The 13,822-nt window shown below is 52.1% G+C and overlaps 1 protein-coding gene across 15 annotated transcripts in view; it reads right to left on the bottom strand.

The window, feature by feature from the left end:
* Positions 1–289: 289 nt before the first annotated feature.
* STARD8 (StAR related lipid transfer domain containing 8) overlaps positions 290–13,822 on the bottom strand; it is a 149,473-nt gene continuing 135,940 nt past the window's right edge. For all 15 annotated transcript variants that reach the window (XM_050964590.1, XM_050964589.1, XM_050964588.1 and 12 more), the window contains 9 exons: positions 12,400–12,573; positions 11,493–11,652; positions 10,305–10,503; positions 9,251–9,461; positions 8,363–8,477; positions 6,004–6,228; positions 5,222–5,439; positions 3,954–4,130; positions 290–2,518 (listed from right to left, as the gene is read on the bottom strand). In XM_050964590.1, coding sequence (XP_050820547.1) covers positions 2,401–2,518; positions 3,954–4,130; positions 5,222–5,439; positions 6,004–6,228; positions 8,363–8,477; positions 9,251–9,461; positions 10,305–10,503; positions 11,493–11,652; positions 12,400–12,573 — 1,597 coding nt within the window. In that variant the 3' untranslated portion in view covers positions 290–2,400. The remainder of the gene's footprint in view (positions 2,519–3,953; positions 4,131–5,221; positions 5,440–6,003; positions 6,229–8,362; positions 8,478–9,250; positions 9,462–10,304; positions 10,504–11,492; positions 11,653–12,399; positions 12,574–13,822) is intronic.

Here is a 13,822-nt window from a genome sequence, read left to right as displayed (position 1 = left end):
GAGCAATGGGAAGGGTCCTGTGATGGGTGTGAAGCTAACTTGTGTGAGACCTATGCAACTGCCCTGCAACTGCAGGAATAAGAATAGCCCTAACCCATTTCTTTTTGCCTTCCACATGCTTTACAGAACACGAATGAATTACGCATGCAGCCTCATTTCTGTCATGACATGGGGCTTTGGTCAGGGGGCTTCGCACCCCAGCTCTACTATGTCAGACCAGTGCTGAGTGAGAAGGAAGTACAGACCTCAGCAGTCAGGGTACATCAAGGTTTCATCATCAGCCAGCAGATGCCATTAGTACTTTATTATTACACAGAGGGGGAACCGCAGCCCCTTCGGAGTCAGACAATCTGCAGTGGCTGCATCTGATACAAAAAAGAAGTCCCTTAAATACAAAACACACGTCGCTCTGGTGTTCATCACCCAGCACCAAGCTCTTATTGCCTGAGTTATATATTAATATTCCAACTGTACAGTATTTATAGATAGAAAAAGAAACAAAAAAAATGAGGCAAGAATCAGTCCCAAACGTTAGTTATACAAAACCAAACACAAACAGAATATAGCTGGCGTGCATTAGAGAGAGGGAAAGTTTGTTACTGGTAAAACTGACAACTTCTACTGCCAGTGGGTTTTGTTGCCTTCCAATTGGAACAATATCCAGTCATTTGGGTTCCTGGTTAAAAAAGAAACCCCGTCAAGTGCACGTCACGGTCAGATTGTTTGCGAGCTTGGAGAGAAAGTGGGGCAGTGACACAATCAGAGCAGTGGGATCCTTGGATCAAGAGTTATGGCGTTGTAGGAGTGAAAGGCAACTCATGTTGCTATCTGCAGTGCAGAGAGCACTGCTTCTTTGGGGGAGGGAATTAAGGGGAGATCAAGTGCCCATAACAATGTGAGCAAACTAGACTGTACTAACCCAATCCCTGCCCATCTGGCTGACTAAAATGGCACTAATGTAGCACAGTTTGGTCCAACTCTCATTACTCTCTTAGTGGAACCAGATTATGAGACCAGTCCCTCTGCACCCCATGATCATACCTCATTGGCCAATGCTATTAAACCTCCCCTGCATCCAGGCTATAGTTTGCCAGCAGGATGATACCTTTTTAGGGAGTCTTCATGTAATGGAGTGTTATTCTTCACCTCCCTCCCCCGCCTCCCCAGAGGCAATTGGAACTTTGACCCTGAGAGTACCTTGATTACTAAACCCGGACAAAAGGGGATCAGGGAGATGCACTGTGCAATTTTGTTCTCATCCCCAGCCTTGTAATGACAACTCCCCATGTACAGCTTACACACAAGATACAAGGACAAGGGTGAATGCTTTGGAATTTGGACTCATCAAACTTGGATCTGATCCAATTAATGAAAATTAATGGCTAGGCTCCCACTGGATTTGATGGGGATTAGGACTGGGCCCCTGGGTGGCAAAGCATTTGCACCCTCATTCATCGGACCACATGGCCCTGTGCTAAAAACAGGGGTGCTAGAGTTCCCTGTGTCTGATCAAGTAGGAAGCACTGACCTGGAGTTCCTTCCCCAGTGAAATTCAGCACCCAGAGTAAAATAGCTTCCTTTTTGCCATTCAACACATGGCAGTCATTAACTATAAACCAAAGTAACAGCAGCATCCATCTGACATTAACCAGCTCCTCAGACTATTACTGTGTGTGTGCCGCGCTGCTTGGTACAGCTCTCACACATTGTAACATCCCCAGCAGACGCACCTCCTGATACCACACACCGTCATACAGACACTGCACCAGCTCCACCCTCTCTCACTTCTCCTACACATTAGCATCATCCTTGGTCACTTCAAGCACCATTGCTCTTGTCGCTGAGTCCAGTCCCTGGGCTGAAAGGGTGAGCCCATGGTCAGCTTGGCAAAGGGGGTTAATGAGTCTGACTCTGGTCCAGCTGCTTCACAGCTCAGCCTGCTGTATGGATTCCCAGCCCCACTCTCCCCATGGCGGGCGGATGATTGCTGGAGAGAGCCGTCCCACAAGCAACACACTGGTTCGTTTCTGCAAAGCTGCCCTTCATAGCTTTAGGGAGGAGATTCTCACTGCCTTTCAACCAGCAACGGGCATTCTGGAAGCAGGACATGATGGCTTCCGTTTGGCCCCTGGTGCCCATAAGGGCGTGCCACTGGGCACAGCTCTGAAGTTCCCTGGTGTGTAAGAGGAAAGGGATCACACAGAGATGGAGAAAACTACTGGCTCCTTCAGGGTTGGTGGTTGGTTCAAAGGAAGGCTCCTGCTCATGTGCCTGGAAAGGCACTGCCCCTGCCCAACCAGATGCCAACCGCTTGCTGATGGCCAGGTTCCCTCTCCATGCTCCACCCCACGTTGTCTGGGAGATTCATGATCAAACAGGAGCAAGCACCTTCCAATCTCCTCAAATCTTTGTCTCAGGACCACCTGGGTTAAGCACTGGGAAAGAATCTCGCATCCTTGCCAGCTCCATGGCACAAAGTTGTCCAAAGACCTTGCTGTACCACTCAGGAGACCGGCCCCTGGGGAAACAACAGCACAGAGAGGAAGTCATTGTCAAATGCTGGAGAAGAACATGGTTTTTTAAGTACAGCAGGGCCCATTTCAGGCTAAAAGGGACTATCAACATACCTGCTCTGGGGCAATGTGAGCAAGAACCAGCTGGCATAATCGGAAATATTCCCTTTCCCATTCTCCCACACTGCATATGCCATGCAAGGCATGGGCATGATTATAAAGCAAGACTGAACACTGCATTGGCTCCCTTTCCTAACTAAGGCTGCTACCCCCTAGTCTAGTTTGCTGCAGAAAATTAAGGGATAATGCAACTCTTACGACCCAGGCAGGGCCTTGTTTATCCCAGATACATAGTACAATCAGCACTCCCAACAGAGACACATGAGCTCCTAACACTGCAGCCTGCCAGTGTGTCTCACCCCGACCTGGAGGGACTCCCAGCAGTGACGTTATAGGATGCCAGAGGAGCCGGTGGCTTTTCTGTGTGTAAATAGCAGCCCCCAAGGAGTTGGACTGGGATCACCAGCGTGTTACACACAGGAATCAGGACAGCTATCTGACAGGAATGACTGTGGGTCAGTAATGATCTTGGATAGACTGGAAGCTGTGACCCAGCAGTAACTTGTCTGGCCAGCTCCCTGAGGACCTGCTGGGGTAAGCCAAATTGCTAGAGGATACCCCTGTAACCTTTGAGGTCCTACGTAATACTGACCCCTTCTACTTTCTATCCTTCTTATCACTTTGGCAGTGCAGGCGTGGCCTCAAGGCTCCATTTCTCCCACCACCATCTCTGTGCCTTCTACTATGCCTCCCCCTTCTGAGATGGGTCACAAGACCTCCTCACCAGTCACATTCCTCTAGAAGAGGCTGAGAAGCCACACAATCTTCCTGTCTATTTTCTACATAGACTACAGTAGTGTCCGAGTGGATTTTATCCATGTGAGCTAGGGAAGCACCAGCCCCAATTTACAGATGAGGCACAGGGTGATTAAGGTCACACATGAAGGCTGGGTCCTGGGTCCTAGTCCCTATCCACTCCCACCCTTGTGTATTGCTGCACCATGTGGAAATTAGTGCCTAATACAATGGGTCCTGGCCCATGATTCGTTGGTGTTACCCCAGCGCAACTAATAATAATTTATCTGCATGTGAGCTATCTACCATGCTTGTGAGGGGGGGAGGGGACGTTAAATAATAAACGATAATTGATGGAGGGGTAGGGAGTGCTAGCAATGACTGTATGTATACAGTACCGTGCAGAAACTAATTACACCTCCCAGCCCCCAGCAAGTGAGTGAGTATGCTTCCCGTTGCGCAGAACAGAGAGGTCACAGTGAGTCACTGTCGGAGCCAGCACTGGTACCTCACTCCCACTCTGTGCTCAGATCACACCTCACAGCGGACCAGCATTTGGCGAGAAACAGATTAACAAGCCTTTACCGGAGATCAGCTCTGCAGACGTGGGTCACTTTGGACCGACCCATCCCACACGGTTCAATCAGATACTGAGATGTTAACACCACGGCCCTGACGGCTCCTTCTACCTGCAGCTTTTCGTGTTCCAGTGACATGGAGACCAGCAGGCAAGCCCCTCGCGGTAGGTCCATGCGCCACTTCCTGTAGGAGAGAACAAGCAAAGCTAGGGCGACCATACTTCCCAAACGTAAAACAGGACACCGTGCGGGGCAGGCCCAAGCCACTCGCCCAAGCACCCCTCCCCACACAGGGCTGACGTCACTGCTCACACAAGCCCTGCCTGCTTCCCCACACAAGGCTAGTGTCACTGCTCGCTCGAGCCCTGCCCATCCACCTCTCCAGCCCTGCTTCCCCCCTGCAGGGGGCTGGCGATGCCAACAAATGCTCACTTTTGTCAAAAAAAAGTGGGTAAGAGCAAACAGGACAAATGCCCACTTTTGCCAAAAAAGTCAGGATGGTCAGGACAGGGCTTAAGAAAGGGATTGTCCCAGCCAAAATGGGACGTAAGGCCACCCCAAGCAAAGCCCATTGTCGGAACCTCAGGACCAGGCCCAGCAAGGAAGCAGCGTCCAATCAAACACACAGCAACAAGCTCTGGACAACCCTCTGGGTTTCACCTATCCCCTTCTAATGGGCAGCGCCATGGGAACCCAGCAGAGTTGAGAGCAGGAGGTTGTACAGCCACACTGGAAAGCTTGGCTGAACCAACCCCATTCTAATCACTGAGGCCTGAGTTTGCTACAGGCCAGGACTGTCTAAGCTTTGCCCACAGCGCTCTGCTGAGAGCAGAAGGGCTGCACCTGAAAGAAAACGGAGCTGGATGCTGCAGCTACCCTCACCTTTAACACAGAGGGGCAGCCCACAGAGAATACGCTTCCCAGAAGGAAATGTGCCTCCTTAATCTGTGTCTGTTTAAGGCATTTTCAGGCTGCCCAACCCCCAAGTGCAGTATGTTGTCTCTAATGGAGAGGGAGCATTCCCAGACAGGACCTGGAATCTCCACACGCCTCAGGGCAGCCACATCTCAGACCTTTGGGGACCTCCTTTGGTCTGTAGTCTGCTTGGGCAAATTGGGGATGGGTACGTTGACCATCCTCTGATATAAAGGCACGGGACAGTTCACACCAGGACCAATAACTCCCTGCATAGATAGGGGAGTTGGAGAGATTGCACCTTGCCTCCATGCTGGTCCAGATTCCCTCACCCGCAAGTGCTTCTTCCTCCCACCTCACCTGAGAACGATGAAGTCCCTGCGGGGATGGGGCGCCATGCTGTCCGTGACGTAGTGATAAACCTCCATGCTCTCGTCCAGTCTCTGTATCACTTCACCTTGCAGCAGGTCCTCATCCCAGAGGTGACGCTCCCGGAGTACCCTCTGCAGCACCATGTAGGGAGGGGCCTCCATCTCTGTGCAGACCTTCCACAAGCGCAGTGGATGTCCGTCACCAACCTGTGGAAGCCCGGAGGGGAGGAAGTCAGTCAGGCTTTCAAGCCAAGAAACCTAAGGGCAACAAGTGGCACCTTGAGGCCTCCCAGCCATGGGGGCAGGGGAACTGCCTTACATGAGCTGGTGAGCATGTGCAGCCTGCCCCTTACTGGATGGAACAGGGGAGACTGCTCAGGTGTTAGCAGCTCACTGCGCTTACTCTATTGGCTCAAGGGTGAGGGGCCTCTAGGTCTGAACCAGCTCATCTGCACTGAATACAAAGGGGATTCTTTACTGGGCCTTGCCGGCACAGAATACCCCATGCTCGTCTCTGGTTATCCAGCTCCCGGCTTCTCCTAGTTAGTGTCATCACACTCGTGGTCTAGAATGGGACTGCTGAGTACACTACCTAGCCAAAGGGTATGAGGTCTAGTTGACGGAGCAGTTTAGCTGGCAGCCATGCTGGGTGTATCTGTGACGCATGAAGAAATCTACCAGGATGCAGGCCACTGATTAGTCTGATACTGAATATCTCCATATACTCCAAATACACTGGCTTGTGGAAACCCTTCCCAGGGTGGACGTTACCTTTTTGCAAGAGAGCTCTGTGTTCTGGGGCCCTGTGGTGCTCAGCCACCCTTTGAACTTCTCTGAGGATTCTTTGAGCAGGTTCTGCACGTTATCTTCCAAGTAAGCCTGGAAATCCTTGCCCTCCCCTTGCAAGCTGTGGCTCATTAGCTCAGCCAGCAGGGGCGGGTGGGCATCTGCTGCCATGTAGGAGTTGCCCAGCTGAAGCATCATGTCGTGGGGTATCTAGAAACCAAACATGTGGGACTTAGGATTTTAAAAACCCAAGAGTGGTCGCTAGGAATTGCTCGCCTACTCTGTCTCTTGAAATCACTGTGCAATGAACCCTGAGCTCACCTCTCTGACACAGATGGACTCTGGGATGTCAATACCAATAGCCCAAACAATGCTGCACACCAACCAGCAGGACAGACTGGGTCCAGTGACGCTGGGGCTCCTTGGGTGCTTTCATGCCTCCCCCAGCTGATGTCCAAATGTTAAATGGGAGCAGTCACATTAGGGAAGGTTAAAAAGTATTTCTACAAGGGACATAAGCCTCTCTGCTTCAGGAACACAAGCCACTAACTTTGGGAGTTTGACAGAAACATCCCCTATGAGCAGGTTATTCCATAACTGCCCCCTGGGGGCTTCTTGCATGTTTCTCTGGATCATCTGGTACTGGGCACTGTTGGCGAAAGGAAACTGGACCAGATGGATTCTTGGGCCAATCCAGTGCAATTACTAGATCCCTGGAACACTGAAAAATCCCACCTGGCCAGTGAGTAAACGAGGATGATACAGCGCAGCCATCCTGTCTGGGTCTGTGCCCTGTGGTAAGTGCTCTGTACTGCCACTTGAGACACACCTGGGATTGGTTAGCAGGGCTGGCCTATTGCTCCCCAAGCTGGAAGTGCTGCGTAGCAGTACAGTGCATGCTTGGGAGCATGTGGGGAAGGGGAGCCCCACTGAACAAACAGCCTGAAGTAAATAGGATGACATTCAATAAGGACAAATGTAAAGTACTCCACTTAGGAAGGAATAATCAGCGGCATATATAAAATGGGAAATGACTGTCTAGGAAGGAGTACAGCAGAAAGGAATCTGGGGGTCATAGTGGATCACAAGTTAAATATGAGTCAACAGTGTAACACTTGCAAAAAAAGCTAACATCATTCTGGGATATATTAGCACAAGTGTTGTAAGCGAGACACGAAAAGTAATTCTTCTGCTCTACTCTGTGCTGATAAGGCCTCAGCTGGAGTACTGTGTCCAGTTCTGGGCGCCACATTTCAGGAAGGATGTGGACAAATTGGAGAAAGTCCAGAGGAGAGCATAAAAATGACGAAAGGTCTAGAAAACATGACCTCTGAGGGAAGACTGAAAAAAACAGGATGTTTAGTCTGGAGAAGAGAAGACAGAGAGGACATGATAACACTTTTCAAGTATATAAAAGGTAGTTATAAGGAAGAGGGTGAAATATTGTTCTTGTTAAGCTCTGAGGATAGGAAAGAAGCAATGGGCTTAAATTGCAGCAAGGGCAGTTTAGGTTGGACATTAGGAAAAACTTTTGTCAGGGTGGTTAAGCACTGGATAAATTGCCTTGGGAGGTTGTGGAATCTCTGTCATTGGAGGTTTTTAAGAACAGATTAGAGAATCCCATGTCAGGAACGGTCTAGTTATACTTAGCCCTGCCATGAGTGCAGGGGACTGGATTAGATGACCTACTGAGGTCTCTTCCAGTCCTACACTTCTCTGATTTTATGGCACTTCACTAGGGCAGTCAATGAGTAACGAAGGAGAATCCTGGCCTTTCCCAGGTACCCTGACAAGGTGCCAATGGGTGTCGGGAAGGAGTACATTGGGATGAAGGCAGACTCCGCTGTGAGAGTTGAATCCCCTAAGAGCAGCATTCTACACAGACTGACACCGTTTATGTCAGATTGCTCTCCTGCTGTAAGCCAGTCCCCATAGCATACAGGGAAAGTGCACGAGCACCTGCTACTTCTACACATCTCCTCCCAGAGCCTTTCCACAGTTGTTTGACTTGCCGAGAGAAGAAGGGTTTCACCCTTACACGATCACAGGTGAGACAAGGCCTGCTGCTGGCTAGCTTCTGTACGGCAATGGCAGAAGGATGGTTTAATGCCCAGGACTTGGAAGAACTGAGCTCACTTACCAATCCAGCCATGGACCCGCCATGTGACTTGGGGCACTTCATTTACCATGTGCCTCACCTGCACTAGGGGGAAGGCAGCATTGCCCTACTGAGCAGGGGCACTGTGAGAACAAAATCTAGGGGTGCTCAGATTGTACAGCAAGGAGGGGCCAGGTAAGCACCTGGACAAAGCAGCATTGCTCACCCGGAGCTGCAGCTACCTACCTGGAATAGCTTCTTACAGTCTGTGATCATATGGGAGAGCCCCTGGGTGGCAGCCATGTTTTCATTCAGGTCCTTCTGGTCAGGCTTTCCCATGGTGCCTCTCTTCTGAATCATCCTGCCCAAGAGAACGCTGACTAGTGAGACCCAGCAGAGGGAGTGACGGTCCGCGAGAGAGCAGGGAGTAAGGGCTCAGCCAGAGACACCCCATGCATTCTTGCAACAGAGAGGGATACTGGCAGGGAAGGAATCACTGTATTATAGTAATTTAAAAGATGGAGCCCTAAGGAGAGTCCTGCTGACACCCTGTGGTGAAACAGCTGTACTGCAGCTTCCTGATCCTATCAGTTTTTCAGCAGAGCTAGGCTGGGTGTAGACTCCATCCCCTCCTGCCCTCACGTTGGGAACCTCACTATGTCCCTCACTGGGGTCTGCATGTGGCTGTACTGTCACCATGGCGATTACTCTGTCACTGCTGTGCTCAGCCCAGGAGGAAGATTAGGCTGTAAGCTCCTTGAGGCCCAGGCCTTATGTCACTCGTCCGCTCTGCCCATGGAGGGGTCCCTGACACTGCAGCAGCCCCTGTGCCATGGCTCTCAGAGAAACTCCTGCAGCACTGAACTAAGAGTTAGGACCTTAGCGGGAAGCTCCTTCCCCTAGCATGCCCACCAGGAGTCCCTCACAGCCCCTGATGGAGAGCACAGGGAGAGGGAACCCGTTGGGAACGGAAGCCCTTTTCCCCCTTCGTCTGACCCAGTCTCAATGTAGGTGGCACAGCAAGTGCAGGCCAGCCAGGGTACCACCAGGCCGTGTCTCCAGTAAGGAAGACAGAAAGAGGGATCGTGGAGGGGAGTTCTGGGACTCAGAAAGCCTGAATTGGCTGTGCATTACCTGGGTGAGGTGCTCTCCTTCTTGGATACGTTGAGGTGGAAAATGGATGGGGCCAGACACACCGCCAGGTTCCCAGATGTCATCTGGTTCTCCTCAGCTGAGGCGATGTCACTCAGGAAGTACAACAACGTCTGCAGCACTTCCCGGTTCTCATCTGGCATCAGGATGATGGCTGCCTGGACAGCTTGCAGCCTCTGCTCTTTTGGGACAACTGAAGGCAAAGTGAAGGAGCTTGTGGTCAACCAGGCTCTGGGACCCTACACCTTAGGGGCTCCTCGAGACTTAGGCTGATTGGACCAAGGGGCAGCTAGCTGGGGCCCCAGAAAATAAGGGTACTTGCTCCCCTCATACTGAAGATGCTGTCCAGTCAAAGGGCCCCAAGCCATCTTACTGCTGGCCTCTCATTGTGTGGAGCTGGTTACAGCAATATTTGTTCATAGGCCATTTCACAGCAAAAATCTCCCCTGGTGACATTTCTCCCCTAGCAGCATGTTCACAGGGCCTGGGACGGAGTCTCTAATTCCACAGCCCATGTATTCCTCTGTGGGCAGCCCTGAGTCATAACTAAGAGCTGTGCAACTGCATGCCAACAACCAGCTCAATAGTGCCAAGTAGTGGGGACCGAGGAAAGGGCCCAGTCAATCCCCTCATCTAGGTCCCATGCTCTGAAGCACCGCTCACTGCTCCGGCTCTGCAGAACGTTTGCAATGGGATCAGGTTCTAGAAGTGGGAAGTCCCCTCAGGAAGCAGAGATGGAATAAGGCTAAATAGAGCCCGGATCCAACAGATCAGCCCCCACTACCCCATAGACAGCCTCACTCCTCTCCATTTCCCCATCACTCTGGCAAACTCCTCTTCCCAACTCCCATGGGTGGGCTCCTAAGTCCTTGATTTTCCTCCCGAGCCAGGCAGCCCAGCCCAGTGGCCACTGCACCACCTCCTGCTGCTTTGACCCAACTCCCTACTGAGCCTGGACGCACTCTCAGCCCTGAGGGCCTGCCTAGCTCTGCGCCAATGGGGGGCCTCTCCCAGGGAGCCTGCTGGTTGCACTTACATTGATAGATCTGCAGGAAGGTGTCGGTGAGCTTGCTGGTAAAGATGGGCTCTGGCAGGTCACGAAAATACTGCTTCAACAGGTCAGCCACATCGTAGGCCGACTGCCCTTCATAGTTCACGTTGTCGGGGGAGGCTTCATTCATGTGTCTCAGCACCTGGATTCGAGACTTCACCCCCGACTTCCGGAAAATGCCAATCTGTCCAGAAGAAGCGCAGAGTATAGCACAGTCGGCCAAGGCAGCCCTGAGCTCCAGGCAGAGCAACCAGCTCTATCTCAGGTAGGTGCTGACAGCCCTCAGCTCAGCCTCTGCTATGCAGTGAGAAGTCAGGACAACCAGCTGGCCAGGGAGTCTCTGTGGTGCCTATCAGGAGACACCTTCCCAACATGTCTGGGTTCCCCTTCCTGGAAAAGGGGCCCTGGGCAAGGGAAGGTGGAGAGGCAACAATGCCTGAGAGGAAGGGTCTCAAGTCACTGGCTAGGTGAAAAGGTTGCGGGCAAGGTTCCCCACAGGACAGCAAGAACATTGTTGCCCTTCCTGAGATGCTTGCTGCTGTGTGTGGGCTGGGCCAGGGCACCTAGGTGAAGCGTCTGGTCTGGCAGGCAGAGACTGGGGTGAACACGAGAACAAGCCTCAGTACTGCAGAGCCCCAAAGCTCATCGCCACCTTGCCGGCTTTCCGACCAACCCACCCACCTTCAAGCTTCCCCTCAGTGACAGGTCCATACCTCTGGTAGGCTGTGCTGTTTGATGGGGTGGGAGCCAACAGTGGCTCCATAAATAAAGGGCCATCTTCCTGCCCCACTGAGAGGGCTGCAGAGCCGGGGAGCTACACTGGAGCCCAGGGCAGGGGCTGTGGGCAAAGGCAATGAAGCTGTACACAATCTTATCGCTGCAGTACGCTCCTATGGCAAGTAACTCTGTATCTCCCCCTCAAGGAAATCTGAATGCATAGGGGTTAAGGAGCAGCATCCTATGGAGTTAAGCCAGTGGGGCCAAAGCTAGGGGTTGCCTCCACTGCTCATGCACTCTATCAGAGAGACAGAGATCCCTGGAGAGTGAGCACTCTGATCACCATGGCTTCATCTACTGCAGGGCTCCGGCTGACACAAGGTTAAGTGAGGGGCGGTTGAGCTGTGGGCAAGTGAATGGGAGTTCAGGGTTGTGATGCAGAGGGCTGATCCTCACCTGGTCCAGGCACTGGCTGCGGATGTAGCGCATGGCCTGCTGGATGCTCTGCGGCAGAGGCTGCCCTGTCCTCTGCACGTTAATGATTGGTGGGACCCCAAAGACCATTTTGTCTCTGTAGTCGGGGGCTTTGCTCCTCTTCATGAACTTGGGGACAGTCCTGTGAGATGGGGACAGGGGGCAGACAGGCCCATCAGAACAGCCACCATTTGCCCTGGGCAGAAGCTCATAGCAGCAAGCAGGAGGTGAGGTGGGGACACACATACGCACACACAAATGCATGCATGTACACCTCATATACATACATGCATGCACGTCCACCTGCACACGTGCCATATGCACACACACACCTATGCATGTGCACACACCCCCATGTGCATGCGCTCACATGCTTACATATCATATGCATGGATGCACACATGCAACATATGCATGTACACATGGTGTGCACACACACACCCATATACATGCATACCCACGTGCGCACATACAAACAACTCTACCTTGTCTTGATACTCTCGGGTACAAAAGAACTCCCACCCACAGGCACACAATAGTCTCTTGTGTTTCTACAGCACCTTCCATCCCAAAGCGCTTCACAAACAATCTATTCAGCACCGCTGAAATGCAGTCACTTCTGGGGTGGAGGGCAGCAGCGAGGGGAACTGCCTACAGCAAACTCCTATAGGGAGTCCAAGGCAATGTTTCATGTGCATGCAGAGCGAAGAGGACTTCCACCTCCATCCCCCGACACACACACCCCTCCCTCCCTATCTGCAACAGGAGGATGAAACGTTGAGTCAACCCTGCTAGGATCTGAAGTTCTGGTTTCAGGGAGCTCATGCTTGGCCCTACTCAATCATGCCCTGCAGCTTCCCTTCCCTGTCCCCACTTCTCCCACACTCACCATGCCCAGGCCTGCTTGTGCAGCACGGAGTGCTTCTCCATGATGGCAGTGAGGTGAAGCAGCGAGCACTTCTGCAGCAGGTTGAGCTGAGCGGAGGACTGGCGGTTGATCTCCAAGGAGGCAGAATTCAAGCTGGGACGATGGGAGTTCTGGAAACTGTGCCAGCGTAGCTTCCTGCAGGAGACAGCAGGGCGAGGGAGCAAAAGGTCACACTGCCAGCCGTGTCGCTTCCCCCAGGGGAGGATGACGCCCAGTGCTCCTGGGAGCTGAGCAGGGGTCCAGCAGAGGCACTGAGCCACCAGAAGTAGCACTCTCCCGCCACCTCCTCCAGCAGGGACTAGAATATGAACTACCTCAGGTGTGGGAGGGATGGGCCCATTACAGTGTTCAAAGCAGCCCTTCCTGTGCAATTTGAACACAGCAGGGGCATTTCCATTGAGAACGCCAGTGCTGTGCTTATTGGTCTACTAAGCCTGGGGATTTACAGACCTGCTGTCCTGGGGAGCAGCGGGGGCACTGGGTGGAGGGCAGTGGCATTTTCTTTTGCTTCCCAGAGCTACACCTTCCCCCCGGTGAAGTACACAACACTGGCAGTAAAAAAGAACCCTGCTATCTACCCAACCTACCCCAGCAAAGTCACCATGCTCTTGGGCCACCACAGCTCATCAGTCACAAGGGATCCTGATTTCCACAAGTCTGTACTGGGCCTCGTGGAAGGGCCTAGACTCCTATCTAGCCACCCTGCCAGGTATTTATATCACAGCCGGTCCCAGGGTATCAGTGTCTGGGAGAAAGACGCAAGCCTGCAGGTCTTTCACAGAACCCCACATGTGCTTTGGGTGGGATGCTGTGTTGTGACAGTGGGAAGCAACATCACTATTTGACCCTGTGTCATCCCAGAGCACAGTGAAATCAGAGTGACACAAACACCCCGAGCCAATGCTTTCTTTCGGCAGAACAAAGGAAATCGAACCCCCTGACTGACTAGCTGTAGGGAACTTGATGGTGTGCTCTGACCCTGCAGAACTTTCCCAAGTCCATGTTGTTCTGAAAGGCCCTTGGACATCCACCAATGCACTGGGGTAAATCTCCAAACGGAGGAGGTGTGACTTTCCCTGCTGACTTGAATGGATCTAAATCCCCACACATCAACCACCTATCAACAGAGGAGTTACCCTCCACTATCTAAACGTGCAGGCGGCAGTTAACTTAGGGCAACTGGGAAGATGAGCAGATGCCAGAGCTTTTCAGAGGGCTCTTCATACCAGGCAAACTACCCTACTCGAGCATGTTTAACAGCAAATCCATGGACAGTAACCTCCTGGTTTCGTAACTAATAATTTTAAGTCAAAGTGGCAAAGCACGTCCGGATGGTGTGGAACTGGGTCTGTGTGACACAACTGAAATATGCCCATATTAAGGT

The sequence above is a fragment of the Gopherus flavomarginatus genome, chromosome 8 (genome assembly GCF_025201925.1).
Source record: "Gopherus flavomarginatus isolate rGopFla2 chromosome 8, rGopFla2.mat.asm, whole genome shotgun sequence".
In the NCBI taxonomy this organism is placed as follows: domain Eukaryota; kingdom Metazoa; phylum Chordata; order Testudines; family Testudinidae; genus Gopherus; species Gopherus flavomarginatus.
Note: the sequence above shows the minus strand (reverse complement) of the source record. Positions and strands in the feature narration are given on the sequence as shown.